Consider the following 20,219-nt stretch of genomic DNA (forward strand, 5'->3'; position numbering starts at 1 on the left):
GTATAAATGGGTAATTGTATGTAAAAATAATGTGATATCTTGTAACAATTGTAAGTTGCCCTGGATAAGGGCATCTGCTAAGAAATAAATAATAATAATAATAATAATAATAATACTCTGATTGTTGAGCAGCACCTGACCTGCAGCCCAGTGCATCTTGGGAAATGTAGTTTTATGACTGTCCATCATTAAAACCATGATGTGGACTACATTTCCTTGTAACCCATAACCACATACATATTTCATAAGGGATAGGGGGTTCGCAGAATTTGCTTTCTGACATATCGCCCATCCAGGACTTTATCCCACACCTTACCACAATATATATATAACTGTTCTAACTCCACTGCTGCCTGGCAGTCTTGGCCTGTAGTTCCTGTAATTCAGACCCATTTAATAGAAGCATTGAAGTCATGCTTGGTTGCCATGAGAACTCTGTTTGTATTTCACAGTCTTTATAGCTACCAGTTGTTAACTTGTCAGACTGGGTCACACAATTTCAGCAGGTACACATTTGCCACGCCCCTGCCATGTGTTGACAGATCTACGTTCCGCTGAACAATTTTCCACAAATTATTGCATATTTTAATGTCTGAGTAACTGATGGACAAATCACTTCTCCCAACCAGGACTTATTCAGACCAAACATTGTGTGACTTATGTGATGAAAAATGCAACTGTAAAATGTGATAAAAAAAAATATAGAGGATAGTAGCGGAACACGTGAAAATAATAATATTTAAAGCTGCAGTGTCCTACAACAATCATGTTACATTTATTCTGTGCACGCTACTTTAATCAGCACAAGACCTTGTTGGCATTCCAGTTTGTTTACATGCCCAACAGAAGCTTCAGAAACAGGTAAACACCCACTCATGTGTAACCTCAGTGAACTAAACAAACATGGTCCAACTATGGAAAAGATTATTATTATTATTATTATTATTATTATTATTATTATTATTATTATTATTATTATTATTTTTTATTTCTTAACAGATGCCCTTATCCAGGGCGACTTACAGTCATAAACAAAAATACATTTCAAGAATCACAGTACAAGTATTAATACAATTAACAGCAAGATAAAATACAATGACTTTGGTTCTAGCAAGTACAAGTATGACAAAATACGATTCAATAACGGAGCAGATAACAGTGTCAGTAATAGTTACATCAGGATATAGTTAAATACAAAATACTACAGATTAAATAACACTTGACAGATTACAGTACTCTAAAGTACAGGATTAAATGCAGTAAAATAGGGAGCAGATAAGAGAAAGTAAAGCACATTTAAGGAAGAGTGATAGTGTCCAGAGGGAAAAGAGGAGTTCTACAAGTGCTGTCTGAAGAGGTGAGTCTTGAGAAGGCGCCGGAAGGTGGTCAGGGACTGGGCAGTCCTGACTTCTGTAGAAAGGTCATTCCACCACTGCGGGGCTGAAAATAAAGATGACTTAAAGACATAATTTTCCTGTATAGGGCACAACATCCTTTACCAACTCTCTCTGGCTATACAGTATATACATAGAGTAGGTGGTGCTAGAGCTGGAAAATTTCAGTGGCACATGATTTGAATGGAATTATGATGGCTGTTCAGTGTTAGCTCTCCAGACTCATAGCAGCTCAAAGCTAGGTAAAGTCAGATTTAGAGAAAATAAATCAGGATGATTACACCATAAATGTTGAATGCAAAAAAACCAATCACATAGTGCAATAAGAGTACAGAATTTATATAACTGTAGGCCATTGTATAGTGTTTGAAAGGTTACATCTTGTGCAAGTGCTGCAATTTAAAAGGGTGCTGTTTATCCTAAGATAAAGCTCTGTGATGTCTGTAATGGCTCTAGCAATTGCTGTTGTAGATTAAAGTTCACTCAGTAAAGCCACACCGCTACATGTGCTTGTCTACAGGGCAGGTCGTTAGATGCTTCCTGTTAGGAAGCTGTGTCCTGTGTTAAGTGCTGATATTTGTCCTGATTAAAGGAGGCAGTACACTTACGAAGACAAAAGGCCAGATTAGCCACAGTGCATTTTGCTTTAGTCTACCATTTAGTTCCCAAAGGAAATGATTGTGTTTCAGCAGTGAAAACAAACACTGTACTGTCACAATGCTAAATCATGCTGCTAAGTTGTTGTTGTTTTTTTTTTTTTTTAACTTTGCTTTAGAAAGAAAATGGTACTTAATATGCTTAATGTGCCACAATCTTGCAGCAGACTTGATTGTAGTTTGACCAACAATTATACATAGGTACAAAAAAAAAAAAAAAAAATACTGAACAATTCAGAAGAACTAAAAAGTGACAGAAATAAGTATTTTTCAATGTCTTCAAGATATGCCACATTTGGCCTGAGTATCTTAAAACAGAAACCTCTTCATACCTTAAGGGACCCTACTTCAGACCTTGTGATATCCTGAGCTTACTATAAACTGTTTTTTGTTTCTTTTGTACGAATCAGATGATATTTTTAATAACCCCTGCAGCCGTGTAGCACTAACTGCACTAACTGCAAAGGAAAATATAATTTACAAAGTATATAGAACAATTATGTTGAAGCACAGTAATTCACAAGTACAGTAAACCATATTAGAAGCCAGACAGAACTTGAGGAACTAAAACAAGCAAACTCATTGGTCACTACAAAGTATGTTAATTGATTCAAAGTGTTGCACAGGCTTCAGTAGTGCAATGCTTTACCTATGGGCGTCAGTGCACAGCGCAACACTAATATTTTTCTCCACCTCACTTCAGATACTCAGATGCAGTCTTTTTCTGGAATAGTTAGTAAGCAAATAATGATCGAATCCTATGAGAAACAACAATAGATAATCCTAAAGGATCACGCATAATAAGATGTAAAAGATTTCCCCATTCGCCAATGATTTCCATTTGTTCTTAGTATAGCCTTGAAGAACGTGATCAGCAAGAACTATTTTAAAACTTTGCAGCTTATCAAAAATGTATTTCAGTGACTCTTTCCTGGTACAGCTAGTATAAATAAGATTGGAAAGAGTTATTAAAATGGAAAGTGTAGCTGTTAAAATTAATTTCTGCATGACTTTATTCTTAGATGTAAATATTTGGGGTTTACAAAACAAAAGGCACGAGAGTTTCTGTATTTGCTTCAGGGCGTCGCGTTTCGCAAGAACATTTTTTACATTCCACCAACAACAGTGACTTATACCAATACTATTAATGCTATGCACTTGGACGGAAACTGTTTTTATAAACTCCTTACTCTCCACACTGGAATGCATCATTCAGTGCAGACTTCAGTATCAATCTTCCTGTCACGGAGCGCACCAGAGCAGGGTTTTTATCTGTTAGTGGGTCTATCTATCATGTATCCATGTTCCACATCTTTCTTTTTGATAGTTCTTACTGTGTTCCGTCTCCAGCTGTCTTTTTCATTCAAAACTGGGTTGACAGACTACATTTCTTCTGTGCCATCTATCTTAAAGCAGTTCGATTACAGCTGGATTGTTTTACATGAAACGCCTCTTGTGTCTTTTTGTTTTCCAGAAAAGTGAAAAATACCATTGGGATACTATTGCAATACCAATGTAGTACTAGAAACCACAGCAGACATTATTCTATATGCCATGAATTATGAGTGACCAAAAGACATGCAGTATCCCTCCACATTGTACAGTAAGATGCATTTAGAATTTTTTTCAGTTCACACTTAATTTTCAGTTTATTGTCTATTAACAACTAGTTTACTACATTATGTTACGGTTAGCTAGTACAGTTACATATATATTTTTTCTTATTTGGGTTGGAATTACTACTGTCGCAGTATTGTCAGTAGCAGTATTATAAAGTAATAACATAACATATTATTTTAATCTAAACACTAGGCCTATAGATTCGGCTTGTTTTGATTGTAACGACAAAACCATAAAAATGAAACTGTAGCTTTCTAGCATTGGCAACAGAACAGATTTGCAAAATAGATTTACTTCCGCTGGATCCAAAAAGTAATTCAGTTGTTATCTGTATCAGTGGCCAACTAATGTAAGGTAGTAGCTGAATATAAGTTAGTGGCTGATCGGTGGAAAGTTCTGAGGTTTTGAATCAGCTGAACTAGCTGTTCTGCAGCTTCCTAGTATTGCAGTGCACAGGGGCATCAGTCAGCACCTGGGGCTGCCAGGCAGGAGGCCCCTGGGTCTGTGAATCAAGGAGATCCTTCTCTCAAGTATCAAATACAGTATCAGGCTCAGCCACTTGAAAAGCTACACGTGCAAAACAAAGGATTAGGCGAGGGGACGGTAATAATGTACGTGTAAGTATCCGAATCATGGCTAGTAGCTATCATTACTGTCACTCTGTACACCTGTGAGGGAGTCGGGGCTCATGTTAACTCTGAACAAAGAAAAATATCCGGGATATTAAAGAGTGACTTTTTAAGCTGTAGGGACTGTGATGAGGCCAGGTGAGTAGGTGCAGAGGAATTGAGCAAAGTTAATTCAAGCTCAATCTTTGAGTTGTCAAAGCCAGTATGCCGCAGTATGCTCAGCCACATTAGTAACTACAAAATTATCCCCACCAGTCCCTAGGCATTAAACAAGTCGACTTTTCACAATGTCCTATTACAAAAGTCACTGGGATCTATTTAATGGTCTGAACAGTGGCGGCTCTCAATACAAATGCCTTTAACATCAATTAAAAAAAAAAACTACTACTCCCTGAATTTTTAGATGTTGTAACAGAAATAAACACACTAAATGAGCCCACCTGCACTGTTACCCTCTTTGAGGAGTCCTATTTGATAACACCCCACTACCTTCAATACACTTAAACTGCTGCTTTATCCATCATGTTGGTCACAAATGTTTCAGATTTGTTCTCTAACGTTAAACTGCCAACTACTCTGGCAAACAGGGGTGATTTTAAACTAGACAGCAAATGTACATTGAAGAAAAATGTGGTTTATGTGACTGAGTTTCTTAATAGTTTTACCCACAGATTGAGAGTATTGAAGTTATAGATGATTTACCTAGGAGACAGCTTTATCCAGAGGTTGCATAAAGAGGTTTAGTGCAGGATTTTTAAAACCATAGTAAACAGCCATGAAAGCACCCAGGAAAGCTCAATAGTGGGATGTTCATCTTGAAATAATTAACATCTATATTCTTTTTTATTTCTACTTTCATAGAGCTATTCTTTTGTATAAAAAAGATGAATGGTCATCACATAAGGCACAAGCTTTGTGATTATAATTTTCTCTTAGTGGTGTGTAGGCAGTGCTTGATACTGGCAATTGAAACAAAATGAGAATTCAGTTTGTCTTGGCTGCTACCCTTTGACTTGTGATAAGATCAGATCTTTTTTATTATAAGGTGCTGAAGGAGAGAGATTGAGGGTAACGGTGATTAACCGAGAGCCTGAAAACAGCTGCTCTCAACACAGTCGGGGCTCCATTTCTCCAGATTAATCAATGGTGTTTAAAGGCAGTATTAGTTCTTGTAGACTGAAAGGAGAATAAAGCAGATCTACATCACTTCATTTCTGCCCTCCCAAATAACAAAGATCATTCCTATGAGCTGGAGAACAACCGTTTGAAGTGAGATTTGATATATATATATATATATATATATATATATATTAAAGTTCTTTGGTCTTTTATTCCTTAAATCCTGGAGGGAGTCAGATAAAAAGGGTGGCTTAAAGCTGGTTTCAATGTGCTTTCGCTGTCATTATGCCATTGCAGACAATTAAATAAAGATATGTTTATTTTAATTGAACAAAGGTTTACTCTGTGTCATCAATATTCATGACAATTTCAAGTATTGTTTGAACTGACTTTTGTTTTAGAGGAAGCAGCCTGTAACAATATGTCTTGGTCTTATATCCCCACATGTGATAGGAAAGTATGTAACCCAATTGTGAGGAAACGTGGTCAGGACATTCATAGCACAAGTTAATGGGAGAATATCGGATCTGGGTATATGTTGAAGCCCCTATATGGCTACTTTTTAATGCTACTGATATTTCAAACATGGCAGGGGCATATGTTATTGACATATTCATATGTTAATAAGAAATCATTTTAAGCTCCATTCAGATTAACAACAATATGTTTTTTTTTTTTTTTTTTTTCCATGATGTTTTATGAGATAATACAGACCATCATTCACCCTGAGTGTTGTAAACACATGACAGGCCTGTCCATGTTACTTAGCAGGCCAATTCCAGCTTTTAAAGTGTTATGCCTTCTCTTCAGTAAACAGCTGATTGTACAACACTGCAGACTGTTTATGCTCTAGTGAATGTTGTTATCTTTGGGTAAAGGGCAGAATGACCTGCATTCTAATCTAAGTTAGATTCATCACTGTTAAAATTATCTGATATTTGTTGTTTATGCTGTTTCTTGTCAGTCTGAACCTCTTCTCTGGCACAGGCCGAGTCTATTGCAAACAGGCCTCTTGCTTGAAACCCCAGTGGGCCTGGTTACTAATTTAGCACCTGGTTGGAATAAATCTGGATTAGAATGGATCCCAAGGGCCAGAGTTGGGAACCACTGCCCTTGTGTTTGTCTCGTGTAACTAGGGATATACAATTCAACTTTACCCATTATTATTATTATTATTATTATTTATTTATTTAGCAGACGCCTTTATCCAAGGCGACTTACAAAGACTAGGGTGTGTGAACTATGCATCAGGTGCAGAGTCACTTACAATTACGTATTACCCGAAAGACGGAGCACAGGGAGGTTAAGTGACTTGCTGAGGGTCACACAATGAGTCAGTGGCTGAGGTGGGATTTGAACCTGGGACCTCCTGGTTACAAGCCCTTTTCTTTAACCACCGGCCCACACAGCCTCCTTAAAAATGTTTTGTTCAGCTTGCTTCATTTTTTATATATTTTGAAACCTCTCCAAAATAGCAATATAAGTGGATTCAAATATTTTCAGTAAAGAATATTCGTCTTTAGTTTTTGTTTGTTTTAAATAAGAAACCGTTTGGCATCCATTTTGAATTTAAAAAAAAAAAAAAAGGTAAGTAATCTTGAACCAGACTTTTTGTTTTAGATACCCTACTTTTAGAATTCTTACAAGGCCCTATTGTATTGAATAATATGTACCCTTATTCATATAAGGAGTAAAAAAATGTGCCCACTGTCTCTAAGATTAAACTGTTTTTGACACACAGTGAATACGTTATAGATTGTGTGGATAGTTAATACATTCCACCCACATGACAACACTGTTAGAGGGAGCCAAGCATGCACTGCTTTATAATGGGGTATGTGTTATTATAAAGGCCACAATAGGATTTAATTCATTTTCAACGTAAACATAATTAATAATAGTGTTATCAAAGCCTTGGCACTTGGGAGCTTGTAAGTTATGGGGAGCTACGTTATTAGGGATGTATTGTGTTTTTTTGGTTTCCCATATCATTAGCCACATACACCACTGAATGTAACTAGGCCAGTGTTTTAAGAATATATTGTTAGATATTTTTGATCTAAACTGAATCTCTTCAATAATTTTAATTATAGTAGCTCAGATGTGGTGGCCGAATGCATTGTAGTTTGCTGCAACAACCCTGCAGGGAGTTTCACTCGTGATAAGAATGTGGTTAGTCTTTCAAACTTAATCACAAAGGTTCATGTTGGTAGGAGGAGTCTAGGTATTACCCTCCTTTGAGAGCTTTAGAGGCAATTCAAAATATATTGAATAATTGGTATTTTTTATCAACATGTATTGCACTTTTGTATTTGAGGCAATAAGAAATTCAGTAATATTTTGAAACTATGCAAAATTTAACAGAAAAAAGTCTGTATTTTTATTTGAAAATAATGCATTTATAATGCAGATATTTAACAACAGCTCTGTTCAGAGGGAGTTTTTAAAACAAGGCAAAAGTGGATCGTTATATTAAACCAGTGTATGCACATACAGATGGGTCCCATAAATCGCACAGCACCAAAGGTTAAATATTGTGGAAATTCAGAGTTTATAGCCAAAAGCAATCAAACAAACAAACAAAAATAGAGGCAAAGAACATGGGTGGGTGCAACCCAGGGAGCTTTATTTCTCTGGAAAAAACCCTTCTTTACAATTCACTAGCCTGAAGAAAAATTACAGGTTGAAATTGCACACTCCTTAAAAAAACAACAACGAAACAAAAACAGGTTAAGCTTCATACATTTCTGTGATAAGAAACAACTTCAAACTGTACATCAAGCTTTTTACAAAGCACATGGGACTTCTCCTACAATGTTCTTTCACATTAACCTCAATTTACACAATTTACACAAGCAAATGCTACATTCGTATTTCATTAAGACCTCACAAATCCATCATCAGTAATTTCAAAAGTCTTAAGACATTAGAGTTTAAGGAGGTCCAAGTTTTAAACTTAGTTGGCTTTAAAAACAGTCCAAACCTGTTGCTTAGCAACATTTAAGAGCTAGTACCGCCATTTCTTTATAAGTGTAACACTGTGCTATGCAATGCGTAAGGGCATTCCGAAGGAGCAGCCATTTTGTTCATCAGTTTTTCTCCAGCTCCCAGCTAGCTCTGTCCTTCTGCCGGATGCGTTTCTTCAGCCCCCGATTCCAGTAACGCCCAATCAGAAACCGGTTCAGTTCAGCCAAAGCGCCACACAGCTTCCAACACCACGCACCTCACCTCTTCAGTCCGTATCGATTTCACAAGGGTTTTGTCCTTTGTCCCTTGCCTCTTTGTATATTCTTTGGAAGTCTTTAAAACGAGGGGCGCAGCCCAGTCTGGCCTCCCCAAAGTGCATGCTCCCCATGAAGAGAAATTCCCCGTTTCCAGGGTTGACCCCGCACTCCAGTGGCGTCCTGATCTGACCCAGCCAGCGTCGGCTCTTCCCTGCGGCACGGAAGATTTTGCTCTTCTGTCTGTACAGCTTGCTCACAGACACCCCTATCGTTGACTCCCGCAGCTCCGAATCGTGCGTCACGCCTCTGATGGTGCCTCTTGCCGCTAAAAGGAAAAAAAATTAAGCAATTGTCAAAAAAAAAAAAGCCGTCATATTCACCTACATTTACTTTTTAAATCTATAAAAAAAATATTCAGCAGGACTCCTTGCATGTCAGTTCTAACAAATTCCTGAGCTTCCATACACATTATAAAAACACATGGGGTCTCATCTATCTCTTTATTGAAGGCATGTTGGGAATTTTATACATAGACCTTTTGAGGATACATTTAAAGTAGAAGTATGTGTCCCTGTACTGTATGTGTTTCAGGTTCCAAAACTCAAGCTTATTGGTGGTTGTTCACTCATATGAATATAACACAGTATGTCAAGGGCTGTGAACTGTCTGAGACCAGATTCAAAGGTCTGAAGGAATCCAAAAGAAGCAAAGCTGAACAACTAGACTGTGTTCTTACTACTCTCAATCACCAATACAGAAACAACAAGGAGGAGACAAAAAACACTTAACGAACCGAGGATCCTAATTGTCAATGGATTCACATTTGCACTAATCTCAAGACTGCTACTAGTACATACTTCAGTGGTTTTGTGGCTTTTTCTTTATTGTAAGCCAGCAACAAAAAACAAAACCACAGACCCAAAGCCACTATACTGAAAAATAGCTGACTTAAGAGAAAAGAAAAAAATAGTTCTGAGAATTCAATAAGCCTTTGCAGCAGTTTTCCAAATGAGCCAATGTAGGTCCAGACCAGTAATGTTTTTTAAACCTTCTCTTTATATGAAGACCCTATTGAAAACTGTCCCTCTGTCCCTTTTGCTAGCTGTCTACTTAAGACATCAAGGGGAAAATAGCATGTAATTTGCCATGGGAAACCTTTGAACTTGTGTTCCTGTTATCACTGTTGCTAAGTCCATTCTCACCAAGTGGTGAAAAATGAACTAATTACGATCTCGGAAGGTCTGCCCCTATTCATTTCATCCCCCTATTTAATTGGTGTGACCGTTTGTTTACGGTAGCTCTGGTGAATTTCCTGTTTCCTGCCGACTAGCCTTTCTACTTAAACTGGAGTGGGATGGGTAACCTGACCATAAAAACAAGAGCCACAACACATTTATTTACTTTTACACTTCAGGACAGCCACATTAGAAATGAACTTAAGACTAGACAGCTTAAAGTCTTAAAGTTGTAGACCCTTCTAAATTACTTTCCTTACAATATTTCAGGGACCATAGGATATAAAATATAGAAAGTCTCTTACCAAAATCACTAGTGCAGACAGCCAAGAGAATCTCTGTATCACTGCATGGGCGACAAGGAGCTGGTGAGGAAAAAAACAAAACAAAACAAAAAAATCAATATTTTTATTGAATCATTTCAAAAGGAAAACTTGACTTCTGACAGGATCTTTTTTTCTTGTTCCATTCCAGAAAAGTGCATAATGCGTACTGGAAAATAATTCATTAACCCTTTAGTTTGGGAACACTTAATAATTTAGCTGCATTTTATAAAATGCAAGTGAAAGTTGCAATTCCTTCCAAACTGTCTTCACCTCTAACTCACACTTAAACCAACATACATCACACATCAACCTTCTCCTGAAAAGAACAGCTGATGGCCCTGTCTACAGGCATCTGATTGTGAGAGTTGGTCTGTCTAACCAAAACAAGGCAGTTTATGGGTTTATTGACTTGACAAAACTACAGCTTGCTTTAAGTGCACCTCTGTCTGGTTTCCTGTGTCTTCTTTAAAATATTTTAATATTGTGAAATTGGAAAGGTCTCTGCTTAGCTAGTCAGCGCACAATACAGGAGTCCAAGTAGCCAGCTCATCCAGAGTAGGCCCTCAGTAACGAATGAATTCAGGGTGAATTTGAGACCATCAGACAAGGCACTGGCTACATAAGCTTCTCGTGCCCCAACACAGGTAAATCTGTCCCTGTACTTCACTCCCCACAGCCCTGTCAGTCTGCAGTGTGTTTATTTATTACTGCCCTGAGGGCTACTAGACTGTGGCAACCTGCAGGCATTAGTCTCCCGGAGGGCCCCCTGTACAGTGCGGCCCAGACAGTTCTCCTCACAAAGCCACCATTGTCCGAGTCTGCTGCCTGGCTATTCAGGAATTCCTTGCCACAGACCTGGGCCGGCAGTACCCTGAGGTAACCTGAAGCAGCTGACTGCACACAGTGAGCAGTGGTTCAGAAAGCTGGCCCCGTTCAACCCCTCTGCTCTCTCCACACTAGGATGCAATTACATCATTCCCCGTGGGGCAGCAGCAGTTATGTTCCAGCTGCTTTGAGCGATTTGCCCTCTGAACTCAGCGTTACTAGCAAGAGGACGACAACACCCACAATAGGCCACACTTGTTAGCAGACAGCCTGTTTACAGACTGTATAAGGGTGTTGAAGGAGGACTACTTGGTGCCAGCATTCTACAGAGTGGCGGATAGAGTGGTGATCTCTTTCCAGCCCCTTTCCAACACTTGCATTCAGCACCGGTGTGGCAGTTTCTATTATTCCATTGCTTGTCAGTTCTGTGGATGGGGTTTTTATGTGATTTGGGGGATGTGGCACATTTCAGCCACACAGTGTGACAGGAAGCAGGCATTCGAGACGAGGAGTCACCCTTCACAGTACCCGACTCAAAAACAAATGCTTTCAGTCAGTAAAAGGACGTCTTTATATGTGTTTAGTTACCATACATAAGTCATCCAAATCCCTGCTACGCCAAATTCAATTAGCCCTACGAGAATCAGCTTAGTGAGCAAGACACACACGCAATTGCTCCAAGTATACTGCAGCCTTATGCACACACAGTCTTTAATCCAGTTAAAATGAAGGGGGGGTGGGGGTGGGGGTGGGGGGGGCAATAATTACTGCTCAACAACTTTGTTGATCTCAAAATGTCGCAATACCAAACGCACAAACCATCCACTTTGAAGCAAGGACCACATTTATCTGAAAGGATCATCCTTATGTTCTGAAACTAGAAAAAAATTAATTGTTATTTGTCTTTTATTGTAACTGTTTTTATTAGTTCCAAAATATTTATTTCTCTTCTTTCATAAAAATGAGTGCAAATAAATAAAAATAAATAAATATACGGAGGCCAAATCACTGCACTGAAAAAAAAAAAACTATTCAGAAAACACAAAAAATGATGGTATTTAAAAAAGCAGAATTTTCCATTTTTCCCGATAACTCATGCACCTCAAGCATCCCCCGATCCTCACACTTAGGGATCAAAGGGCTGCCTTACAACAGCACACTTGATAATCCTCTGAAAGGGATACTAACAACTGTACTGTCACTTCTAAGCTCTTATTACCAGCTATGCATATATTATGCAGCTTCCTTTACTTTGTTACCCCATTCACACCTACAGCAAAGTGGTATTAAGAATGAAGCACTGCTTTTCACTCATTATATTTAAACTGATGTTAACTAGTAGTATATGGAAGGAGGCCAGCTTGGCATTAGTATTTATGGTATAAAATGTAACACTACAAATAGAGAAATGTCAGTCAGCCCTACCATTGGCTTTTAATGTTGTACAAATCACACATTGGGATTTTGATAAAGAAAATTAGCCAACATATACCATTACAAAGGGTTAATATAAAAATCTAAGTGCAATCCAGGAACATGTGTTTGCCATTAAGTAGTGTCATTCCATGGCATTTTTTTTGTCTGCCATGTTTTTACGCTGTTGTGGAATGACCCTTTTGTAATTAAATGGCATTTGCCTTTGAAAATACAATTGACTCTAATGGCTTGGTTCAATGGTTACCGTTACAAAAAAGAAACATTTTGTTCTGTCTTTGCCTAAACCGTGATGATGAGTTGCCAAACTCAGCTCAGTCTAGTTTAAAAACTGTTGTCAGAAAAGGCAACTTGGATTGAAGGAAATACATCAGTACCAGGAAGTTATGTCTTTCAAAAGTCTTTCAAAGCAGGAGTTGCTGTACAGACACCCCTAATTGGAGCAACCAGAGATATTACTAAGTTTGACAATCAAGACTGCTGCTTTCCCACCACAAACAAACCAGCAATTGTCCCCAAAGCATGGTTCATAGATTTAGCAAGATAAGCAATTTCTAGGGAGAGTAGGGAAGGGTTAGGGGGTTAGTACTGTAGAAGGATTAACCAACTCCTGGGGGCAGAGCTAAAGAGAGCTGAGGAATTCTACTGGAATAAAGTGTCTGCACACAAAGACGTTACCCTCAGCAGAACTACAAGGTCAGCTCGGAGCCGAAGCTGGGGCCACCCCTTATGCTTTATAAGTTCCGACGGCCCGGTGGGACGAAAACTAGATCAGCACATTCAGGATTAGCTTGGTTCAGAAATGAAATTGTGCCCCGAGACCTCTCCTCTGTTCTTCTATCACTGTTTCTTTACGGTTACGACTCCATCTCCACCTCGGCTGTTTGAGAAGAGCACGGGGAGAACAAAAGATGTGGACATCAAAGGGGGCCTAGACACACAGCTGTGAGCCTGGGGCGAAGTTAGGACCAATTTGGGCATGAGACAGGGAGGGAACGAGACACTAGTTAAAGGCCACTTCAAATGAAGGAAGGATTTCAGAACACCTCTGTCTAGAGGAGTGACATGAGACAGGACCAAAGTTAGGGAACCAGCTGTAGCAAATATTATCATGCTTTTAAAATAATAGGTACAATAGGTATTTTGCTTTGCCCAAGTATGGAATTAAACCCTGGTCTTTGAAGCTGTATCTGTCACAAAGCAGACATTAAATAATGTAAGTTATTTAATGTCAGTTAGCACCCAGGTATTTGGCCTCTAGGTACAAAAAAAAAAACAAAAAAAAAAAAACACTTTACTGAATGTACTTAAAGTCCATTTTCAAAATTGGTGGTAGTAATCTAAGTAACACACGTCAAAGTGGCACACAGATACAAGATAAGACCTACAAAGCTATGTAAAATATATCCTTATCGAAAGGAATAATTCCTTGGATTAGTTCCAAAGCATGTGCATTGCATTAAGTTTCATACAAGCCTGATGGAAAACAATTAGGAAATCAGACAGAACGATGAAAAGCTCTAAAGCAGCAAAACCTGCATCTCAAAAGAGCCACCTGTGTCTATCCCCTCGTCAGGCAGGCACTTGACACCAACAGCTGGGACAACGTCAGAGGGGAATGGAACACACAGACACTGAATACAAACTGCTGTGCGACTCAGAGTTACCACTGTGAAGGACACATTCACTCAACTGTTGCTTTTCAAAGACACAGTCTTGGAGTTTATCCAGAAAAACATTCACACAGCTCCACAACATTCCAAATGTCTCTCTTATCGGTAAAAAAAAAATATCTGACTAGTAACTTTCCTTAGGGTTTAATACGTTTGAAGCACTATCTGAAGAAGCAATCAAGATAAAACACGATTTCTTTGTGATATATTACTGTACCTTAAATGGAAGCCTGCATACATTAGCTTAGTTAATTTCTTTATCCCCGTTTGCCTTAGCAAAACAAATACACTGGGGTACCAAAACAGGAAACTGAAACTGTTTACCACAAGAGCGACTTTCCTATGCTTTTGGAAAGGTACCCTCTTGTCACTCTTTTACAGCACCCTGGTAATAGGCCTGCAGTTACAGGACTTGTAAAAAGGGATACATAGATTTCAGTTTATAGACATTATTATTATTATTATTATTATTATTATTATTATTATTATTATTTGTTTATTTAGCAGACGCCTTTATCCAAGGCGACTTACAAAGACTAGGGTGTGTGAACTATGCATCAGGTGCAGAGTCACTTACAACTACGTCTCACTCGAAAGACGGAGCACAAGGAGGTTAAGTGACTTGCTCAGGGTCACACAATGAGTCAGTGGCTGAGGTAGGATTTGAACCGGGGACCTCAGAGTAGTAGTCTGTAGTGTATGTACATCCCAGAATACACATACAATCTACTAAATTAAGTACTACCTGTGGTCAAACTACAAATGGGGTGCTGAAGGGCATTATAGACATTGCCCAATGGAAGACAAGTGTTGAAAACCTGCAATTAAGTGACAGCTTCACAAAGGGAGACAGTTAGGACTTGATGCTATAAAACTATATACAGATTCTAAGGGAACAGGGTCACTAGAACACTCATTATTCACAATAGGGGGATTTTAATTCGGTGTTGGGGTGTGTGAAAATACTGGTTAGTATTGTTTATCCATATAATGTTTTTGAAGAAAAATTCACCTTTTTTCTCCATCTTTGAAAATAACCTCTGCATTAACCCAACAACAAAAACACACACACACACAAGCTCCTGAAATTGCAATTGAGTATTTTTACCCCCAAACAGCTTTTTTTTTCAGCAGGGCAAACAAGTAATTTATAACAAGAATCGATCATCACAATAGCCTCCGAGCTACCCTTGGCAACTTTTTTTTTACCAACTTCCGGACTTTGTTTAAAGAGTGTCACTCAGCTTAGCCCTCCACTGCACCTGAATAGACAGCAGGCAGATACACCCCACACCCCACAGTTGACAATGAAGAAACCAACAAATGACTTCATTCAAAAATAGATTTGTTTCTGTTTGCTTGCAGGCAGTTCTCCACAGCTAGGAAGCTACATAACAGAGACCACTTTTGTTTCACTGGAAGGCAGTCTCAATGTGTTACCTTATTAAATTGTATGGATTACATTAGTCGTTTGTGTGTTTAACTGAAGAACTAAAGGACATCCAGGAACCAGGGACGGAGACTGAATCCCAGTGGTCCTTTAAGCAAAACAAAGACACTTAAATTAGTGCTTAAAGAAAACATGTGCGTATGGCACACAAAATATCTGCTAGTTATATTACAATACATATGCACTAAAGTAGAATTCCTTGCTGCCTGTTTCTCCCAGTTAAGGCCTTCTGTGCACTGCACTTTGTTGACAGCTGTAGTAACACAATCTTCCACCCACCCGTTGAAGCCTGTTTCACACCATGTCAGGCACAAGTGTTCAAGAACACAATTAGTAAAATCAGCTACTCACCAGAAAGAGTGTGCAAATCAGATCCAGGCCTCTGGTTCACTAGTTCATACTGGAAGGCAGTAATCTTCCTGCTAATGTCTTGCTGTAGGGTTGCCTCTATAAACAGGGAGCCCTCGTCTATCCCGTAGCAATAAACCTGGTTAGGGCTATGGTCCTGCTCCCGGATTAATAACTTCAGGTCCCCAGATTTTTCTAAATAAATATTAGCTCCTTTGGAGTCCTTCAATGGCTTGATGCACACAGTCAAGTACTTGTAGGCCGCTGTTAGGGTGTTGGGTCTCAGGTTGACGATTAAGGCTCCCATTGGGTAGAGCCACTCCAAGTTCCCTTCTGAACAGCGGAGGTAGACTTGCTCCACGTCCCTCGTGTGCGATTCGTGTGTCAGCCCACTGAAAGAAAGAACAGGAACATTGGTAGTAAACAGGTATAGCATGAGGATCATCAGGAAAGTACCAGACACATACCAGACTCCCACATGCAGCTTATGCTTTTAAATGACAATTTAGTCTCATTATTGCAGAATCCTACTTTAAATATATAAAAGGAAGAAATGTGTATATTATATCTATCTGGCAGTGGTAGTCTACCTGCATCAGTGTACAGACAATAAAAGCACCACCTAGTGGACACTACAGGTGGCATTAAACATTCCTCTGCATTTTCTTTTCTTTTCAGACCCTGAAGTTACACACACCGCACACACACACCTGTACAAATGCAGAACTGGTGGTTAAAAAAAGCCCAGAATGACTGGTTACTCAAAGTAAAACACATTATTATATTATCATTCCCATAGCCATTACAGATAGTACAGATTGTTCTGTTAGGAATTGTGATTTTCAGCCAGGAGATTGTTTGCGACATGCTTGCTGACTACTACAGTGAACTGAACTCCGCTATTATATAATGCAGCACAGCAAAGCTCCCTGATGATTCACTCTTTTAAAATGCACTTGGGTTCCTGAAATAGTACTTCACTACCAATCCTAAACCAAATCCTTTTGAAATGTAGCTTCAGGTTAATAAGCAGCCTTGGAGTTCCACTGTATTGCACTTGCCAGTTTAAGAAAAAAAGAAGAGAGTTTATGAAGCTAATGTCTCACACAGGATACCCTCTCCCACTCATTGCATGACTGCATCACATGAATACAGCCAAGAGACATGCACGTACTACATTTCTGGAAGAGCCTTGCTTCAACCAAAATGTGATCATCACTTTGCTTGAGCCAAGACATTATTTTTTGGAAACTTGCCAGAGGTAAGTTGGGCAGTCAGTTCTACTGTCATAAAAATATATATTTAACTGGTTTACTTCATCGTTGACAGTCCAGTTCGTTTACATCCTCAAGTTCTTTTTTATAGAAAGGAAACAAGAGCAAATGTTCACTTTGGATTACATTTAAACAGGACTATTTCGGTTTTCCAAGCGTATTGGTTGCTTATTTAAAACAGACAGTACTATTAAAATCAACAAAACATGAAATAATCTAATTTATCTAATTTATGCTGAATTTCCAAGCTATTTGTGTTCGGTTTGTACACAAAACGTACAGGGATTTCAAAAATTTTGTTTCTTAATTGTGTCTTTAAAATATGATTTATGTACAATACTTAAGAAACCCGCAAGTAAAAATGCGAATGGCCAAAAGATTTATGTTTTTACTTCAAATCAAAGTACATCTGCTGTTTTAACATTAATCGCATCTAAAGTCCATCCCAAACCGAACTAGTGCAAATTACTCCGATGTGATGGTTGGGTGTGCGCTAATTCTTTTCGTAAGACGCTACGTGCATTTAACAAACGAATAAATTCTAAGTAATTAAACTGTTTGGATGCCTTTAAGGCGAATATGTTCTTAATTAAGTAAGCATGGAAATTGAATTACCCCTTCACCCCGCTAGATGGTGATTACACCAAGCGGTGCTGCTGCCCTTTCTACACTTGACGTGGAAATTCAAGTATGATGACTCAACGGTCAGTCTTTTACAATGCCCTGAATACAGACCATCATTCAGAGTGTCTATTTCAGAAATTTAGCAATAGCGTTTTAGGGAAATTACGACGTAGTTTTTGTTCTAGAGTACGCATTGCTATACTGCGTTCTTTTAACGAAAGACATCTAAAAACAAAACCTAAAGCAACACGTAGTATAACTGTAGTGAATATAACATTGTAAAAGTTAGAGGATATTTAAACACTACACAAAACAGTATTACCACAACCTACTACCTTCAACTATGTTAAACTAAACTAAAGAAACGACATGGTGTAAAGTAAACTGCAGGTCAATTTAACAGACTAACCAGTAATTTGTTATACAGCGAACTATTCCTAAAGAATGTATAAAAACAATCGGATACAAGGCGGTTGATTTGCAGGTGTTGTTTAAAATGCTGCAGTGAATCGGGATGCGAACCTTCTCCGCGCCACATGATTAAAACCTGTTACTTGGGTCTTGTGTTACACACCTTCAGATACCAAGACAGCCGACTTCAAACGCCCAAACTAGCATTGTATTTTAATGCGCAGACAATTTGCTAATCTCGTCCATATGCCCCGATAAGAATCTATTTAAAACAAGCAGTAGACTATTTAATTCCAGCACGCATTGTGTGTTTTTGTTATCACATTTATACACTTGAGAGCATTTAAACAAAATCTTACAAGCGTTTGCCTTTAGCTGTGTTATTTATTTATTTATAGTGCCTAAATGAAATTGAATTAATTCATATTGACAACTATTTAGGTGATTAAACAAGAAAGTTGATACCGATATGTTAGTTGAAACAGTAACGCTTAAATATAAGAGAACAATATGAAATAACTAAATAAAATACAAATAATATCAGATGCCGTAATATAATGTTAACCAACACGTTCCAGATTTGAAAAGACAGATACATTGTAATACTTTACACACAACTATAGTCACCTATTCTATAACTTTATTAGGAGTGTAATTAGACACCTATTTTAATAAAATGATTGCTTTTAATTTAACACAACATTTCAGACTTTACATTACACAGGATCCAGTGATAAGCAGCAGCAGAATTGAGCACACCATCAATCTAAGTAGATCTGTCCATTCTAAACCAATGAGCGAATACAAATCAGCGTGTCAAAATTATTATTTTTATAAAACCATCATTACCTTCCTCTCCAACTGCACTGATCGCTGGAATACTGCGAAGCCGCAACTCGGCACAGCACCAACACTGCGATCAAATCGGTTAGAAACGGAGTTAGCATTTTATCTTCCACTTGCTGACTTTCAACGCCGATTTGTATTTAGGATTCCCAAGTAACTTTATTTATTTATTTATTTATTTTTATTCACCGCTACATTGCAATTTAAATGTTGCAAATATGTTAAATGCAGCAACAACTACGTCCCTAATAGCTCGGACCCCTGGCTGTGGCGCTAGCAGTAATCCATTCCCTGCTTTCTCAGCATCGTACTCACTCAAAATGAAGCGGTGCTAAGTTGCAAAGAAAGTTTTACTCGAGTTCGACAAACGTCATGGCTTTGCTTTCCAGCTGAGTAACAACTTTCTGTCCTAAACCACGCCTCCTCTCTGACGCGGTGCCTTTACTAGTCTATAGGCTGCAGACCTTCTTGGGGGAGTGCGATAATACAGTAGGTACTACTATCAAAATGATCAAAATAGCTTGCAGGCTTTTACTTGGGATTCATTATCAAATACACAGATCTTAAATTAGGGGTGCTTTCATTAAATAGATAGATAGATAGATAGATAGATAGATAGATAGATAGTGAAAACACGATGCATCTTTAAAAATCCAAAAAGCTAGCTAGTCTTTTATTTTTTTTAAAATCTGTATTAAAGTTGGCGTGATCAAATAGTTTTAAAATATGTGTTATACATTTAAAAACTTTGATGACTCGGAATTCCATGTTGAAAACATAAAGTCTTCGTAAGTGCTATTTGTGAAACAAAACACAATTTTGCAAAAAGGGGCTCCGGCAGTTGCAGCCGGTACTGGACCAAGTCTGTTTGGTTTGTACACAGAAAGATAAGTTATCCCATAAATGTATTTTGAAGCGATGCAGCTTTAATACTATATACCTATAATTGGTGCGTGCGTTCTAACATATTCAGGCTCCTAAGATTTATCACAAAAACAGTGATTGTCTTTAGTACGAGGTTTCAGTAAGCTCAAGATCACTCAAGTTCCATTTTGCAGCCCTGCACAATTTCGTCACGACGATCTGATTGACAATACATTCTCCCTCTCAAGTGTCATATACTCCGACAGA

The 20,219-nt window shown here is 38.3% G+C and overlaps 1 protein-coding gene across 1 annotated transcript; it reads right to left on the reverse strand.

Annotated features, from left to right (window-relative positions):
* Positions 1–8,023: 8,023 nt before the first annotated feature.
* Positions 8,024–19,503, reverse strand: LOC117424760 (meteorin-like protein). The gene is made up of 4 exons (XM_034041453.3): positions 19,092–19,503; positions 15,937–16,325; positions 10,183–10,242; positions 8,024–8,967 (listed from the first exon to the last, which is right to left on the reverse strand). Exons 1-4 carry the CDS (start codon positions 19,187–19,189, stop codon positions 8,651–8,653), a joined length of 864 nt encoding a protein of 287 aa, XP_033897344.2. The 5' UTR covers positions 19,190–19,503; the 3' UTR covers positions 8,024–8,650.
* Positions 19,504–20,219: the final 716 nt, after the last annotated feature.

Source organism: Acipenser ruthenus, chromosome 19 (assembly GCF_902713425.1).
Source record: "Acipenser ruthenus chromosome 19, fAciRut3.2 maternal haplotype, whole genome shotgun sequence".
NCBI lineage: Eukaryota > Metazoa > Chordata > Actinopteri > Acipenseriformes > Acipenseridae > Acipenser > Acipenser ruthenus.

Coding starts and splice junctions, on each gene's coding strand:
- LOC117424760 (XM_034041453.3), bottom strand. CDS start 19,189: ATGCTAACTCCGTTTCTAACCGATTTGATCGCAGTGTTGGTGCTGTGC. Junction 10,243..15,936: donor TGATTTGCACACTCTTTCTG/GTGAGTAGCTGA, acceptor TTTCCTCACCAG/CTCCTTGTCGCCCATGCAGT. Junction 8,968..10,182: donor TGTCTGCACTAGTGATTTTG/GTAAGAGACTTT, acceptor TTTTCCTTTTAG/CGGCAAGAGGCACCATCAGA.